General features: G+C 35.6%; 3 protein-coding genes, 1 non-coding gene and 1 pseudogene across 10 annotated transcripts in view; 2 read left to right on the forward strand and 3 right to left on the reverse strand.

The window, feature by feature from the left end:
- Positions 1 to 299: 299 nt before the first annotated feature.
- LOC125836964 (uncharacterized) lies at positions 300 to 2,099 on the reverse strand (annotated as a pseudogene).
- Positions 2,100 to 3,506: 1,407 nt separating this feature from the next.
- Positions 3,507 to 3,579, forward strand: TRNAR-UCU (transfer RNA arginine (anticodon UCU)). The gene has a single exon. It is a non-coding gene; the product is annotated as a tRNA-Arg (tRNA).
- Positions 3,580 to 4,485: 906 nt separating this feature from the next.
- Positions 4,486 to 11,102, reverse strand: LOC125837244 (mRNA cap guanine-N7 methyltransferase 2). 4 transcript variants are annotated; one of them, XM_049516406.1, is made up of 11 exons: positions 10,954 to 11,102; positions 10,555 to 10,633; positions 9,724 to 9,818; positions 9,069 to 9,140; positions 8,872 to 8,981; positions 7,063 to 7,185; positions 6,880 to 6,972; positions 6,327 to 6,395; positions 5,432 to 5,520; positions 5,228 to 5,325; positions 4,486 to 4,929 (listed from the first exon to the last, which is right to left on the reverse strand). In XM_049516406.1, exons 1-11 carry the CDS (start codon positions 11,065 to 11,067, stop codon positions 4,792 to 4,794), a joined length of 1,080 nt encoding a protein of 359 aa, XP_049372363.1. In that variant the 5' UTR covers positions 11,068 to 11,102; the 3' UTR covers positions 4,486 to 4,791. The 4 variants fall into 4 exon arrangements, 2 of the variants coding, with proteins under 2 accessions (XP_049372363.1, XP_049372364.1); XM_049516407.1 differs by having other exon boundaries at positions 4,889 to 5,071; XR_007443508.1 differs by lacking the exon at positions 4,486 to 4,929 and having other exon boundaries at positions 5,222 to 5,325; positions 5,432 to 5,557.
- Positions 11,103 to 12,504: 1,402 nt separating this feature from the next.
- LOC125837246 (uncharacterized) lies at positions 12,505 to 15,392 on the forward strand. Its single transcript, XM_049516409.1, has 4 exons — positions 12,505 to 12,711; positions 12,851 to 12,970; positions 13,710 to 13,940; positions 14,823 to 15,392. Exons 1-4 carry the CDS (start codon positions 12,532 to 12,534, stop codon positions 15,177 to 15,179), a joined length of 888 nt encoding a protein of 295 aa, XP_049372366.1. The 5' UTR covers positions 12,505 to 12,531; the 3' UTR covers positions 15,180 to 15,392.
- Positions 15,393 to 16,151: 759 nt separating this feature from the next.
- Positions 16,152 to 17,969, reverse strand: part of LOC125837238 (dihydrolipoyllysine-residue acetyltransferase component 1 of pyruvate dehydrogenase complex, mitochondrial) — a 164,818-nt gene continuing 163,000 nt past the window's right edge. For all 4 annotated transcript variants that reach the window (XM_049516395.1, XM_049516392.1, XM_049516396.1 and 1 more), the window contains 6 exons: positions 17,849 to 17,911; positions 17,495 to 17,565; positions 17,351 to 17,411; positions 17,028 to 17,088; positions 16,802 to 16,882; positions 16,152 to 16,516 (listed from right to left, as the gene is read on the reverse strand). In XM_049516395.1, coding sequence (XP_049372352.1) covers positions 16,458 to 16,516; positions 16,802 to 16,882; positions 17,028 to 17,088; positions 17,351 to 17,411; positions 17,495 to 17,565; positions 17,849 to 17,911 — 396 coding nt within the window. In that variant the 3' untranslated portion in view covers positions 16,152 to 16,457. The remainder of the gene's footprint in view (positions 16,517 to 16,801; positions 16,883 to 17,027; positions 17,089 to 17,350; positions 17,412 to 17,494; positions 17,566 to 17,848; positions 17,912 to 17,969) is intronic.

The raw sequence follows: 17,969 nt of genomic DNA on the forward strand, positions 1-17,969 counted from the left end.
TAACTTATTTAAGTACTATGGGACAAGGCATATCAATGTTTTCCCACAAGTGTGAAACTAGTATATATAACATCAACAACATACCCAAATCTAATCCCACAAGTGGGGTCTGGAGAGGGTAGAGTGTGTGCTACCTTACCCTTACCTCGTGGAGGTAGAGAGGTTGTTTCCGAAATACCCTCGGCTCTGTATATATAATATCAATGATATCAAATATAGAGGAACTCTATTTCTCTTTAGTAGATAGAAAGTAAAGAGCTCATCTTATTACAATTTCTGACAACATTCTTTTTTACAATTCAATCAAACACTACAAGCTTTTGATACTCATCACCAGAAATAGCTTGTAGCATCACAGCTTCCGGGCTCAAAATCCCACCTTCCTCCAAGAAAACAGTCGCAAGATTCTCTGAAAATCCACTCACAAGTGCCACTCCTTGTTGGTTACTAGGAACTGGTGTTGCCTTTGAATTCCTCAAATTCCAAAACACAATTTCAGGCACCTTGTAATAACCTTTTTTCTTGAACTTTCTCTGTATCACTTGATAATCTGTGTACCATGGACTTGCTGTAGCCTCATCAAATTCCATGTCACTAAAAACAAACAATATCTTTATCATTTGTTCCTCACTCAAATTCCCCCTCACAGCAACTTCAAGAATCTTATCAAAACACTTTCTGAAAAGCTGTATTACCACCCCAGTCCATTCTCCTAATAAAATTAGTCTTCTCTGATAAAGTCTTCCCCTTCACCATATGAAATTCTGGGTTTCGACTAAATGTAATTAACTTTCCTTTCCAAGGTTCTTCACTAAGTTCAGAAATAAGTAACCCCAGAGCCACACAAACCTCCATTGGGGTTCCACTCATGCTTCCTGAGACATCACAAATCGCCATACAGTTTGTTAGTTTCCCCTTCTTTGCCAAGTCACCAACCATTCTGTTCCATTGAAGCTCTGCAACTTCCGGCCCAGTGGAATCTTTTAAAGATGCAATTATCTCATGTGGAAGCAGAGCACCAGCTGCTATTGTTGTTTTCCCATTCTGCACATCTTCAAGGTACTGCTTGAATCTTTCTTTATTGTGCTTGTAGAACAATTCCTTGTACATTTTCATGGCTATAGAAGGGACGCGTTTATAAGGAAGCTCTTCCCAATTATTTGCACAAATATAAACCTCTGGAATCTCCAACACCTTGTGGAGTGGCACAAGTACTTCTTTTCTCAATCTATTCCTCACACGATAAGCATAATGAACGTCTTCAAGATCCATGTACTCATCATAAGGAAATAACTTTCTTCCAACACTTTCACACATTAACAATGACTTATCATAAGAAGAATCAAGAGATAGACACCACTTAGCCGCAAGGCTAAGCTCATAAAACTTCCCTTCATTGTACAACTCCATGTCTTTCCACAAAGCATTAGCAAAGCAACCAGAGACTTTATCATACAGGAATTGAAAATCATAATCCTCTATGTATCTATCCAAGAATTTATTTGTCTTAGCCAGAGTCTTTTCCCGAATTCGTTTAGCCTTTCCTTTAGGAATAATACTACTACCTTTTTTCTCCTTTAAACCCTCCAAAAATCCTTCTCTTTTCTTTTCCATTCATTCTTTCTAACTTCATGTCCCTCAAGCAATCTGTACAAAATCTCCAACACATCCTTAAAATACCCGAAATTGGCAATGGCTTTAATATTACATGCAAGAGTTTTAGAATGTTTATTGTGAAGCCATAAAGCAGCAGTATAAAACCCTTCGTTCTCTGATTTGCCAGTGCCTCTAACACCCCTTAAATTATACATAAGCATAAGGGTTGTTAAAGCATCACATTTCCAAGAAAGTTTCAATCTTTGCAATAATTCTTGAGGTGGGGTGTCAGGGACAACATGAAAGTAGAAATCTAAACATGGATTTCCAGTAGACAGAAAAGTTGCTGAACCATTTTCTGTGAATCCCATTCGAAGAAATATAAATGTTTCCGGTGATTGTGAGCTTGTTCGGCACGCGCATTTCCAACCTGATTGGTATAGCAATGCACATTCCCAACATGTTTGACACTCAGGTCTCATTTTTGGGGCCTTTGGGGCCATGTTTGATATAAAGTTTGAAGGAGGAAGGTGATTATATATGGTGTAGTGAGAAATGTTTTGGAGTATTATATATAGTGATGGTTTTACTTGGTGGCTACACAATATAAAACGGATATAGGGTTTTTATTAATGGATAATACCTATTAGTTGGAGTTAAAATAGGGGAAGTTCTATAAAATGTTTATGAAATTTAGCTTCTTACTATTTTTGTGTGTATTTACTTGTTTTGCACGGTAAAGAAGTAAAGATAGAGGAGAAAGTTGATATGGTAGGATGCATTAGAAAAAATAATGTGTTTTGATATTTACTCATCTCTTGTTTGATATAAATTTTCAACATATATATCCCTATGTATAATTAATGTATAGATGGTATTAACAATGCAAGAGTTTTTAGCATAGCTAATTCTTGTATTACTTATCCGAACATGCCTTACAAATACACACTATTTTTATACATTATTCCAAATAAACCCATATTGTATTGGTAAAAATATATCGAGTGAAGACTATTTGACTAGACGCGTGTATTAAAAACAACGATCAAGTTGCCCAATTTGCTCTGGACGACCAAAGCCCGAAATGTTCCTTCCGGGAGTGCCCATACAGGTGATAACGTCCAGATTTTCTGGATTTTATTTTGATGTAATCGGACGAAAATCATGGAGAATACGAGTTTGTTTGAATTGGTTTATTTTAGGTGTTTTTAAGCAAAAATAAGTTTTTAAGCAATTATCTAAAATAGTTACTTATTTATTGGGCATTAAAACTATCAGCTAATTATTTAGTATAAAATTTGGATGTAAACGATCTGAACTAAAAAGCTCAACACGGAGTAACGCATTTTCGTTAGAAAAATAAGCACATATACAAATATAGTTCTTACAAAGAATTCTAATGATGAATAATTCCATATGTGTGTGTTATCAAGAGCAAAATCTCCCATCTCCTTGAGTGCATCTTTTCATATTTTCAAATCCTTATCATGCTTGCGATCTTCATTTACTTGGAGGGATTCATATCCCAATAATGATTTGTATTCAAACTATATATGAGCCCGATTTTATAAGTTCATAAATTTATAAATTTTAAATTATAATCCCGATTTTGATCTACCATTGGTAAAAGGTGAAAGTCAATTTACTTGACTTCAAAACCATATAGAAGTGAGTGCAATATCAAATCGTTAATGTTTTATGATAGTAAAGTATATATATAAAGAAGGCCTCCTATTTTGAATTGAGGGTCTACGAGAAACATCATTTCTACCTTCACAAGGTACACACAATTCTTCTGGATCTCACTTATGGGATTACACTACGTGTCTACAAACTAGTTGTGCAATAAGTTGAGAGGTGTCAGAAGCGTTCAGAATAGTAAGTTAATTTTCAGTGTTACATGTCAAAAAGCACCCGTGGCCTAATGGACAAGGCGTCTGACTTCTAATCAGGCGATTGTGGGTTCGAGTCCCACCGGGTGTGTAATCTTTTTCCTTTCCTTTTTTTTACCCAAGGCGTTTGGTCATTACATGAGCAATGCATTATCGTTACACCAAATGTAATCTTTTTCCTTTCCTTTTTTTTACCTGTGACAAGGCATTTGGTCATTACATGAGCAATGCATTATCGTTACACCAAATGTAATCTTTTTCCTTTCCTTTTTTTACCCGTGACACCCAAGGCGTTTGGTCATTACATGAGCAATGCATTGTCGTTACACCAAATGTAATATTTTTCCTTTCCTTTTTTTACCCGTGACAAGGCGTTTGGTCATTACATGACAATGCATTATCGTTACACCAAATTACACTGAGTAATCTTTTTCCTTTCCTTTTTTTTTTACCCGTGACAAGGCATTTGGTCATTACATGAGCAATGCATTATGGTTACACCAAATTACACCGAGTATGTTGTTATATTTACAGCTAGTCAAACATGAGCAATGCATTAAATGTTCTTAGATATGGTTGCACCAAATTACACCGAGTATGTTATGGTTACACCAAAAAATCATTGGACTTATTGACAGAAGGGTCTGAAAATTTTGTGGGGAAGTCACATATATACCATTCGGCTATCATAGTGTATACATTGTTTATAGGTATGTATAGTATAAAGTGTACACAACCTATACACTTCGTATATATTTTGTAAACTAGATGACTGAATGGTTCAAGTTCGTAATTATCCCAAATTCTGCATGCCCAGCAACAAAATCTAAACAAAAATTAGTAAAACAAAAGAAATTAAGGCGTGTGCCATATTTGGTGTGTGTGAAGTGCCAATTACCTAACAGGCAAAATCTGAAACTCCAAAATGAGCAAGTTTAGGAAGATACAGGGCATTAGCTGCCCAACACTCAAATTATCAAATAAAAATTGAGAAACATTTTATCAGTCAAAAACTGCAACCTCGAAATCACTTGACATCTATGAATACATTAAGGAAGCTGTTCAATTTTCGTCAAGGCGGTGAAGATGAATCTTCCATGGTGAATTAGTACATTGATATTGGCTAGTCCCCAAAAGGGATCTATTCTATATACAACAAGCCAATTTGCTAATCAAAATGTTTATCCATTATACAACAAAATGAAGGATATAATAATTTAACGCCAGGAGATGGCTTGACTGGAAAATCCTGCCACTTTTGCTGTGATCCTTCAAGCTGCCACCGAATGTCTACACCATCACATTAAATAGCTTCGGGGAAACGTAATTCTGCAGGACCAGGACCTAAAATCCCTTTTTGCTCAGTTATCTTTCCCAACCCTATAGATGAATCAGTCTGTCCATTCTCCTCTTCATTCCACAAAATGACTTGCCATTCCATCTGGATCACGAGGAGACGAGATTAAATTATACACTAGACTACTGGGAATAACATTGAAAGCCTGGTAATAGAAAGTAGCAAAGTACAAGCATGTCCTCTGCCAAGAAACCACTCCTGTAGATAGTTTCTTTCAACCAAGATGCTGCTAATCCAAAGAATCAAACAATCACTCAAGAGGATCGTTTATTTCCCAACCATAAATTATGCGGACTTTCCATGAATAATTATGCTGCCTACACACAGTATGAAGATCTAATGAAATTGAACAAAGACCTCAAAAGTGGAGTAGAAACCTTACCTCATCAAGATAGTGGCTTCCAACAGGCAAAAATGGAGTTGTAAGTGGAGGTGCAATATCCGGATCATGTTTTTGAAATATGAATGTGGTGTATAGACCTGTATAAGAAAAATACGTAAGGATAGGAAATTAGTGAAAGATGTTGTAATACAAGACCAGAACCAGATTTTAGTTGATGATCAATGCAGTGAATAATCTGATTACCTAAAACGTCATACGATCTGGGAAGAAGTCTGCCCCTGGGATCAAAAAAGTTATGACCAGCATCTTGTAGCATTCCAAGAAATTGTGCTCTATGAATGGAGTAAAATGAAGGAAGGATCAGCTGTTCTGATTAAAGAAATTTATCAGAAGAACTTTATTTGGAGACTAAAGACACTTGAAACAATGGTCTAAATAACAGACACTACTAATAATCTAAGAAAATGGGACCAAAAAGGTTCAATAAATGAAGCAACTTTATCAAATTATCAGTTATTTCTGCTGATAACAATAGAACTGTGGTATGTTAAACCTTAATTTAAGCAATAATTCCAGGCTGGATAAAAGTTTATCCACTTTTTACTCGGTTATTCCTGTCCAGCTAACAACCCTCAAAAACCTTCTAAAAGAAATAATAAAATTTAACAACCAAAAGAAAAGGAAAAATAGATATAATTAGAAAAAGAAAATCAGTATACTATAAGTGACCCATTAAATTCGTAAAAGGTAGGAAAAATGGTCAAGTGATGGGAAACCATTTTCTTTCACACTTACTAGGAAATATTATGGTGTACTTGGTGAGACAAATACTGAACACTTCACAACATGAAAAAAGTTGAATTGAAGTTAGGTTCCCACCCAATATTACATCCATCAGAGTACACTATGCAATGCATGTATACACTACTTTTTGGCAAGTGCATTGCCATGAATTATATAGATTCCCTATGCAATAAACTATCACATTTTAAAGTTTAACTTCAAAAGAATCATCACTTACCTTCATGGCTTCATCAATGATGTGATAAAAATTCAGGTAATTTCATGATAGATTAAAATGGTAAACAAGCAAAATGAAACAGCCATGATGGTGAAGTTGTAAGTTACAATCTATTACCTGTTATCATCATAAAAATCTGTCAAGTTCTGAATCTCCGTGTGCTCAAGGCCAGCCTCTCTGGCCAACCTGAGGAATATGACTTTACAAGTTAATTATAGGATTTATTTACATTGGCAGGATAAGAAAATAAGCTAAGCTAAAATATTTCTTCCCATTTTGGAAATGCAAGAGCACAAATGTTGACATCTGAAACTCAAAAAAATGACACAAACAAACCAAAGATGCATACGGATAACCTACTAGATTTGTAAAACATTGTAAAATAGAATACCCAGATTCACATTACGAGAACAAGTTTGGTTATTCCCATCTGAAAAGGCGTGATTTCAAATAGTTGAACATTGGACAATAGAAGTATCATAGTGGATCATGATTGGAGGCATGGCAGGGTTCCTCCCTGATGGCAGGGCTTACTGGGAAAAGTGGGGTTCAACAAGGGGGCTTCAAAAGGGGGCTCAAGGGAACTATAGACAGAGGTATGGGGTGGGGTGAAGGTAACAGAAAACAACAAAACCAATTGAAATTTGACAGGGGATATTGCTGCATGAACCTGAGCAGGCTTGGAAAATGAACCAAACATTGGGTTTCAGCAGAGATGTCACTTGCAAACTTCAATTGATACTTCTTACCAAAGAAAGGAAACCTGAAATCCAATTCACAACAGAACATAATTAATCGCTCAAAAGAGACACAGTAAGATCAAACATAAGTGGGTGCTAAGTGGATTCCATACTTCTCTTCCTCAACCTCGAAAGTGATCATGTAATTTTCTGATCTAATACAACTAGGAACAATGTTTGGTTTCATCCCACCGCTCCTATTATGGTATGCTTCAACATTCTTCTGGTACTTTGCCCTATAACAACCACATGGTCAAATGGAGTGCAAACAACCAAACAAGAATAAGCAGAATCTTGAGATAAAATGACTTATGCAAAGAGAGACAGAACCACCATGAGTGGATCTCAACAAGGCCTTGAACCCAAGTAAAATCCCCATGCCTACTAGACTTACATAAGCATCCTTCTTTATAAGCTAGACTTACATAATCATCTTATTGCAATATACTTGTATGAGTTGAAAAAATATCTATTCAACGGCATATAAGAAAGTAAACAGACACTCTGATCAAGAAATCAGCATACTTATAACACCCGCAAAAGGCAAGAAATGAACAAAAGAAAGCACACGAAATAAGCTATAGATTCTGAAGTATGCCTCTTACTTATATGCCATACTTCATCCAGAAAATGTAACTAATGTGAATCTAATGTATAAAGGCAATTACAGAAGCAAGAGGAATAAATAACCCAACTACTGAAAAAAACGAGATATTGATCGATTCTTTTTGATAAGGTAAAGTGTTTACTGATAAATAAGTACAAAGAGGGTACTACAAAAAGGAAACTGAGATATTGATAAAAGGATTTTACAGCCCATAAACAAGGAACTCATTTTTTTCTTTCTCAATTTGTTGAATAACGTCAATTATCACTATGAAGAATCATGACTTACTATAATGTCCAAACACCTAGAGATTCTGCTATCCTCCATTCATCTCTTCATACAGTGTTGCCAAAGGATCATTTGAAGTGTACTTAGACCCTGAAGGCTCAGTTAAAGCCAGGTTGTGTGCTTCACCTCACTTAAGCAGCTCTCTAGTGTAGGCACTAAGGTACTAAAGCATTATTGCTTGTTTTTGAAAGAGCAATAACAAGATAATATTATAGTTGGTAAACTGATGCATTAATTATTGGAAAACATTAAGCATGTATTTTTTGTGATTGACAATAAGAAAGGCAGCCCAGTGCACAAAAATTAAAAAATTAACATAAGGAAAGTAGAAAACTAGCTCTAAAAAGCATTTCATCTAAACCAGAAATTAAGATGGTTTTCCAACTTGATGGATACTCCTTCTGTCCCTAATTACTTGTCCACTTTCAAATTGGCACACCAATTAAGAAAACAATGATTGACATAGTGAGTTTACCCTTTTACCCCTATTAATTATGAAGTGGATGAATTAAAAACTTAAGATTTCAAAAAATTCTACCTTTTTCAAAGCAATTAATTGAGGGTATAATAGGTAAAAAAAATTTGTCCTTTCTTGATTTGTCAAAATGGACAAGTAATTAGGGACAACTAAAAAAGGAAAAGTGGACAAGTAATTAGGGACAGAGAGAGTACGACTATTTTTTACAAGGTAAATTTTATTTCATAAACAAACAAATATTAATCCAATTCCTCAAAATTGAGAATTTAAAGATATCGTCTTACTTTTGGATCACTTTGCGCATTATTGTTTGAATGCATCATCCATGAAGCAATAACCCCACACTTCACCTCACTTTATTGCTTTAAAATTTAAGCCACAAATCGATGGTTTTTTAATAACACCAGTGACAACAAAAGCTAGTTTAAAGCATTAAAAAGACACCCACTTGGCAGTCCCCCACCCCCCAAAAGAAAATCCCACTTCAGCAAGATGAAAAGAAAATATACTACAAATATGTGATTCAATCATCCGATTTCAGTTTCGTACCATATAGTAGATGAGTCAGGAGTAATACCAAGAAAGTAACCCCCAGGTTTAAGCAAAGCTGATACATTATGCAATAGCCTCCTTGCTTTCTCTTCACTATCAAAGCACGCCTGCAAGTAAATATCAGATTAATTTCAATGCAACTAACAGATGCTAGAAGTGTACATAAAGAAGACACTAGTACAAGAACAGCTTACCTGTAAATTGTGCATGCAGAAAACGACATCGGCCTGCTTTTCCTTGTCCTTCCAAAATGAGTCTATATCTTCCTGCACAAAAAATGTACATTCATATAACTGCCAACTAGACAGAAGCATACAACAAACCTCATAACTGAGAACACAATAAACATCCATACAGTTCCGCTTTCTGTTGATGACATCACACAATAAAGGCAATATTAATTGGAGCAAACAATTTACTCAATAACACTGCTCTGAATTGCTGAAAAGCAACCAATCACGCAAATAAGGAAAAGGATAAGAAGAATCAAGGCACTAAAACAAAATTTCTGAACAAAACAGAAGGAACGGCAAGAGACCAAATAGGTACTTGCACACTGACTACTTGAAATGCGAACTATATAAGTAAAGTGGGGAGGGAATGAGGATTCAATCTTTCACAGGAAAAGCTCATTTCAACCTTGGAGGTGAGGTAGATAACACTTCAACGCTCTTGGCTATTTTACTTAAAACAGACAACAGAAATTGATCAAGAGAGTAAAATACAAAGCAGTAACCCAACTGCCAAACAGAATCTGATAATGAAAACCAACAGAATACTGGATTCACAAGTTCAATTAGCATAGACCAAATAAAATACGCCCAAAAAAGGAATAGTTGTTGGACTCACAATACAAGGATCGAGCTCAATGAACTCAGATGTGTAAGCCTTCCGCTGACTCTCCCACGCTTCCTTCACTTCATTCACTCCCGAAGTTTCCACATCTATTCAACACAATTTTCAAATTTTAAGCTACCATCAGTGGGTATCTATGCACTACTCTCAGGTTCAATTTATATGAGGGAGTTTTACTGTATGCGGAGTTTAAGAAAGAAAGATTTTTTATGCATAATCTATATGTATATATATGTGTGTGTGTGTGTGATATACCAAAGTACCTTTAGAATCTTGTTCCTAAACATATTATTGATATCAGTAAAAGCATGCCATTAAGGAAAAATAAAAATGATAAAATTAAAGAGTTTCTGATGACAAAGACATGTCAATTTTCTTTAGAATCACAAAAGAGGAAGAGTGTCATACAAAATAAAATAGATACTATGTACGAGTATATATGTACATATGTATTTGTGTGTTTGCACATATATATACTATGTGTATGTATTTTGTGTATCTCAGGCAAAAACACTAAGTCAGTTATTCTCATATGTTAAAGCCTTTGGTGGACAGAGGTACTAGCTGGTAATTCTAACAAGGGAATTCAAAAAGAAATTCTTATGCCAAGAGAATTAAACAACTTACACATACACAAAAAAAATAATCATTTTTCCCTATTTCAATAGTATAATTTTTCAACGAATGGGATTCAATTGGACACCTTGCACACCTATGCCTCCTCCCCTAAGGTAAGCATGTCCAGAGGCAACAAGCACCCATAAAATTATTCAAGGTGCCCTTCTTAAGAAAAAGAATGAAACAGAAGAGTAACAGTCATCCTACCAATGCCAATATAGTGACCAATTTGAACTTCGTCCCACTTCTCCACATCAGGTACTTTTCCACAATACATATCACATACCTACATAAGACATGTATAAAAAAAAATCCATTAATATCAACACCCGCAAAACTAGAAAACTAGAATTTTGAGTTTATAGGTTCTACATTCTAGAAACTGCATTTTACTTGATTCATTTTTATAAACAAAATAAAAAATTGACTAATTCTACCTAATACCTGCCACCTCTCACCTGCATTAAGTATCAAGAAACTCTGTCTACGATATTATACATATTAAGTGAATTTTCAACTAAAAGTATAGATTTCGAGCAAAGCGAAGGTTTAGCTCCGCCATAACAATTCAAGTGAAGCGTAATAGAAAGAGTAGAGAGTACATACAGTGGCATAAGGGGAGACGAAGATATTGATAAGCACACTTTTGACGAAATCGAGAAGTCGATGATGAGTTGACTCGGCAGGTCTGTGAGTCGGGAATGAATTCGCCATCATCATCGTCTCTAAAACCCACACAAAACCCTACTGCTCTCATTCACAGCAAAAGTTGTTCTATTAATTCAACTTTTCGTCGGGCTGAGGCTGATTTGATTTTGTGTATTTTTAAAAAGGATAAAAACACCTTTGATTTTAGGGTGAATTGTTAATTTTGTTTTTTGAATTATTGACCGTCTATTTAAATTCAATTGGTGAGATTTGAATTCGGGCTGAACAATACTAAAAGAGTCTTAAGCACCCACCCAAGAATCAATGAACCAGTCAAATCATTTGTTCATTGGGTGCTCTATGTTAATCGATACGAGGTTAATGGGTGCTTGAACACCTGGCAGACTCTATGTGGGTCCGCCCCTATTAGTAGAGTATATAAAAATAATAATATTGAATAAGGAGTATTAGTGATGAAGAAATTAGTTATATCGGGATTGATTATACTTCATTGTTTGATTTGTTGTATCAATGATTATTTAATAGGATTAGTTATATTTACATTAATTATAATAAGATTATTTCTTATGTAGCGTTTGATTTATTGTATTAAAAATAACATATATTGTGCAATACGGGTTTGAGTTTTATGGTACATAGTCACTTTTGTTAGGAACGCTTTACTCTCCAATGTGGGACTTTCCTTCACAAAAGTTCGAATTTAGTCAGATACCTTTTAATCAGAGGTCTCGAATTCAAGTCCCCTTAAATACATAATCGTCTTTGTTAGATAGCGCTTTACAATCCAATGTGTACCCTAGCATGAATCCAAATTTAGTTGGGTAGCTTTTAGCCAGAGGTCTTGAATTCCTTGAACACATAATCACCTTTGTTAAAGAGCGCTTTATTATCCAATATTGACCCTAGCGCAAATCCAAATTTAATCGGATAGCTCTTAACTATAGGTCTCAAATTCAAGTCTCTTGAACACATAATCACTTTTGTTAAAGAGCGCTTTACTACCCAATATGGTTTAGTCAAGTAGCTCTTAACTAGAGGCATCGAGTTCGAGTCTCTTGAACACAAAATCACCTTCATTAAAAAGCGTTTTATTATCCAATATGGACCCTAGCTCGATTCAAATTTAGTCGGGTAGCTCTTCACCAGAGGTCTCAAATTCAAGTCTCTTGAACACAAAATCACCTTCATTAAAAAGCGTTTCATTATTCAATATGGACCCTAGCTCGATCCAAATTTAGTCGGTAGCTCTTCACCAGAGGTCTCAAATTCAAGTCTCTTGAACACAAAATCAGTTTTGTTAGAGAGCTCTTACTATCCAGTGTGACCCTAACACAAATTCAAATTTAATCGGTAGCTCTTAACCAAAGTTCTCAAATTTGAGTCCCTTGAACACAACACTACCTTCGTTAAAAAACACTTTACTAGTTCAATATACAATTCAGATTTTCTGATAGCGTCATTTTCTCTTCTCTTCCCATATTTCCTTTTCAGATTACAATACCAAACTAACAAGTGATGAGTTCAGAAGAGACTCTTGTTGAATCGGCGCTGCGAGTTCTCAACACTGCTGACCCTGTTGAGAAAGCTCGCATTGGTGACGAAGTAGCAAACAAATGGCTGCAAGGTCTCATTTCTCAGCCTTATAATCCTGCTGAAGAACTCCCTGTTCCTGATCGTCCAGCCCGTCTTACAAATGTAATGATTTCTGCTTAAGCTCAAATTCTTTTTTGTTATGTCTATTACCTGTTCGATGAAATGCCCAACTGACCCAAATGCTTGTTTTACTATTTTTTTTGTGTTCAATTTTCTGGGAAATGCTTATAATGGTGAACAGGTGAAGCTGGTGTCACCAAGTCTCATGCCGAAGCTTGGGAAAGCGGGAAGCTTGCAGAGTAGACAGGCCATTGTACATAGTCTTGTACACACTGAAAGCTGGGCTATTGACTTGTCTTGGGTAATTAAAAAAATTCCCTTATTTCCTTGTTCCCAAGTATTAGCTTGTGAAATTTAGGGTCTTTAATGGTATAAGTTTAATATATGCTGAGATTTTTAGAAATTGTACTCGGTTTATAGTGTGTAGTACTATATGTTGCTTCATTTGTTTTGTATTTATTTTCTTGAAATCCTGCTTCAAAGAACTTCTCCTTTGAACTGAGGGTCTATCGGAAACAACCTCTCTAACCCTTGTAAGGTCTGCGTACATTCTACCCTCCCCAGACTCTACTTCTGGGATTACAATGGATATGTTGTTGCAGTACTTGTTTACAAAATAGTAAACTAGATATAATTTCTCAAGTGGGATGGATTGCTTTGCACTAGAAACGGGAACAAGAATGGTGTTTTTCTTGCAAAGAAGATAAGTCTTCAAGTGAGTATGGGTACCAAATGCACCCACAAATTTCACTGTGACAATCAGACTTGAACTTTGTGTGTCTTGGTGTGTGTGTGTTTCTATAACTTTATATATGTAACTTAAGTTGAAGGTGATGAGCCTGCCTACACTGTATAATACTCGTGGATAGAGAAAGGTTTAACAAAGTTGTTAGTGCTGTTGTGACCTAGCATGGTGGATGGTACCTCTATTTGATGATTCATTCTTGGATATATTTATGCATTTTTGAGTCCCACTTGTCAACTGCAACTATTGAGTAACTATCCCTGGATGATTATATATGTCTTTGGTCGTCTTACAGGATATAATTGCTCGATTCGGCAAGCAACAGTCAATGCCAAGAGAATTTTTCACTGATTTTGTAAAAGTTGCACAAGATGAGGGGCGGCATTTTACGCTACTTGCCGCACGGCTTAAGGAACTAGGTTCATTCTATGGAGCTTTACCTGCTCATGATGGCCTGTGGGATTCAGCCATTGCTACTTCTAACGATCTGTTGGCTCGTTTGGCTATTGAACACTGTGTTCATGAGGTTCTCTCTTCATCTCTTACACCTGATAAAAGAAATCTGGATATTCATGAATGAAGTAACAAAAAAATATCTTCTTTGTGAAGTCTCAAATGATTGAGCTTGAACCACACTTTATGTCTTACTTTTGTCAATAATTTTGATGATAAAATTCATAAGCCTCTAAAATAAGGGTTTATTCCAGAAAATTCCTTTGCACTATGGAACGCGTCCATTTTAATGTGAAACATTCATAATGTAAGAGCTGACTGTAACCTTGTAGTTTATACTCATGTGAAACAACAAAAGATTGAACAAACGGAAGAATTTAAGTCCCCTCATTCATGAGTTCTTTCAAGTATTTATTGTCACTTTAATTTCGTTATGCTACTTAAATCTATAGCATGATTATAGTCAGCAGTCTGCAAACTAGAGCTATCTGGTGCCACTTGTCATCATATTCATGATCATTACAGGCTGAATTTTAACAACCAGCTGCAATTTTGCATTGTGATATCATTATAACCTCAGTTATTTTGATCAAGTAGGTTATAGCTTCAGTAATTTGTTTATTCCGATTTCCGAATATAACGTTCACTGCTGACACTTCCTTAAGTAGTTTCTAGTTTTACATGATAACCGGGGTGTAATAAAGTGATTTCATGTGGTTAGACGTAATAAGACATGTAAGATAGATATCATAAGTCTTGAATATAAGCAAAACTTAAAAGTATTAAGAAAACTAAGAGCATTGGCTTCCAATATATTCTTTTATCTCTACAAGTTTCCGAGCAGAGGTATTGATCAAAGGCTTCTTTTATGCAGTTCATCATCATTCTACTTTTGTAGCATCACTTTCACTTTTTCTACACCTAGTTGATGACTTCACATTTTCTGATAATGTAGGCCAGAGGACTTGATGTGATTCCAACAACAATATCCCGTTTCCGCAATGGTGGTGATAGTCAAACAGCTGAGTTACTGGAGAATGTGGTGTATCCAGAAGAAATAACTCATTGCGCCGCGGGAGTCAAGTGGTTCAAGTATCTTTGCTTAAGATCAATAAATCCAAATCTGAGTGACCTTCCTTCAGAAGAAACTAGTGATGTAGACAATGAAGTGATTCAAAAGTTTCACTCCACTGTGAGGACATATTTCAGAGGGCCATTGAAGCCTCCTTTTAATGAGCAAGCAAGAAAAGCTGCTGGATTTGGTCCACAATGGTATGAACCACTTGCTGTTAAAGATTTCACAGTACTATGAAGGTCTATCTTTTCGCTGGTAAGAGGCAGCAGATACCCCGTGGAATTAGTCGATGTGTGCACTCGCTTCCCCAGACGTTACGGTTTATTCCAAAAAATGGAAGCTTCTCTTCTATGGTTGTAGAATTTCTGATGCGTATAGAGGGGAAATTGGCACTGGTTATGGAATTTTGTCTCTAAATTTTCATGATATAAAAGCATACATGTTACACTAGATTATTGGAAACTTGGCTAGCGTTTGACCATAGATTTCCAAATATTTTTGGCGAATATTATTTGGGTGAAAATTTGAATGAAATTTCATCATGTGTTTGGCCATAATATTTGGGAAATTACTTTTTTACGAAATATGATTTATACCTATAAGTTTTAAAAACTATCAAAACTAACCAAGGTGTGTATTACATAGCACGTGACTTTGTTACCCTAAGCCGATTGTTCATCGTTTTCATCAATAACCATATCATCACTTTCATATTCACTGAATATTTCATCACTACTTTGATGTTCACGTAAAAAATTATGTAAAACAACGCAAATAACTACTATAGAGGGTGTTCTTGTAAAAAATGAAAGTTTGGTGTATAATTTAAATTATTAAAGTTCCCAAGTAATGAGATTTGACCCAAATACTAGTTTTTTCTAGTATTTGGGAATTTGAGTTGTTTGCCAAATAATGACAAATTGTATGGACAAACACTATTTGCCAAATTCCCCCCCAAATTTTACTTAGAAATTCTATGGCCAAACGGCTTAGTGTTGAGAGGATTCTTCTAAATATAATCAACCGCAAGGGGTAACACATTACCACAACAACAATTATTTATATCCTTCTCATCATTGAGTTTTATATTTATCAATTAATATCTATTGAGCAATAATTTTCTTTTGGTGATGAACAAACGAAATTTGGTTTAGCAGTTGCATGCAGTTACATGGTCTGTATAAGTAAAGGAAAAACATTACATGAGCAAAGAGAGGAAAAAATCAGCTCTTTATTTGGTAAAGAATATTGAGGCACCCCTATTGTACAACTTTACAGGGAGAACAGATGGACTATGACGTGTCATAAACTTAGCATCTCAGAAAATTTGGTAGTATCACTGGGATTGGAACTAGTCCAATTTTATGGACCTCAATCATTTTTATCCTCAAGAACAAAAATGACACCATTAATACAAGCTTGAGATCTGAAAGAGGCAAACTATTATCAGAAAAGAACTACGCCGCCTGCAAGGTTGTCCTGTAGGATATTTTGTTCCCAGACAGTTCACCTGTATTACAGTAGAAGCCTCTTGATGTCACTGAAGTTAGATGACAATGCTGAAACGAACGCACCTACAAGATTGATTGAAGAATGAAGATTTAGCCTCTGATACCTTCACCACCAAGGATAATTAGAAGCAAAAGAACCCAAATTCTCAGCCGCATGCATACAGATAGAAGCAATAGTAAGGATAATACTGTGACATTTTTGACAGTATTACAATCAGCCTAAGAATTGAAACTTTTGGTGATGATTTTGCGAGATAAGTGTAAACATGTGAACTAGTAGCATAAAAAGACAATCTCTACTTCTGTGTAAACTATACAAGTTTTAAAAGATCAGAAGTCTGAACTTACCTCCAACCTTCCCATCAAAGACACGATGATCAGCTGATAATGTCAAACTCATTTTGTTAACTACAGCTGGTTTCTCAATTCCTGAAAAGAAGGAAACAAAATTCAACTAGTTAAAGCAGCTACTATACATCTCGATCCTAAACTAGTTGGTGCGGTGTTGGCAATATTTCAACAAATTGAATAAGCAAAAAAATTATGCAAGGAGAAATTTCAGTCAGAACTATACCATCAGCATCAACCACTGGTTCGACAACTTGATTGCCCCTACCAACAGCAATTATACCAGCCTGAGGAAAGAGATTACAATGTTATGGATTTCAAGCTAGAGATTTATGAGCAGTGACAGGAATGACCTGTTCTGGAGACCTATTAGGTTATATAACTCACGGGTGACAGTTCGGTTATAAAATTTAATGCATCGACTGTAGACGTTCAATAGTTAAGGAGAGGCTGACATAAAACGCGAATCTATTCAATCAAAGGGAAGGAATAGCAGATATCTTTCATGCAGGGGTGCTACCGGATGAGAGGGAAGAAAAGTATAATGACCTGAGGGGGGTTGATAATTGCACAAAACCGATCCACTGGAAACATGCCCAAGTTTGAAATGCTGCATAAAGAACACAGAAGATATAATTCCTGCCCAACAGAGCTGCTCTTTACAATGCCTAGAATCTAAAGTCGATTATTCACCTGAAAGTGCCACCTTGGAATTCATTAGGTTTAAGCTTCCCAGCTCGTGCCTTTCCAGCAAGCTCCTTGATCTTTCATGCACAAGTAGATAATGAAAAGGTAAGAAACCACAATAAGCAGGGATATTAGACTCCTAAATAAGGACAGGTAATATGCAGTTTATACGTATTGCAGAAAATATTTCTTGTGCTAGCTTCTATGAACAAAATTGCAGTTCCCTTCAAAGCATCAAAATCCTATTGTTTATACATTAAACAGAATTTCAATATCCCCACTTAAAGGAAAATAGTGTGTCTAGCCTTTATCGTCCGAGATATTGAAAAAATAAACAGTTCAACCTATATCCCTTTTTACCTCCGCAGATATTGAGGATATGGATTTTTGATCAGCATTCCTTATAATTGGGGTCATCAAGCCCTGAAACTCAAGAAAATGGAATGAGAACAAGATTTGTACAAGATCCAACAAAACAGTA

This window comes from Solanum verrucosum, unplaced genomic scaffold, assembly GCF_900185275.1.
Source record: "Solanum verrucosum unplaced genomic scaffold, falcon-dt-bn FXZP01000165.1, whole genome shotgun sequence".
NCBI classification, from domain to species: Eukaryota; Viridiplantae; Streptophyta; class Magnoliopsida; order Solanales; family Solanaceae; genus Solanum; species Solanum verrucosum.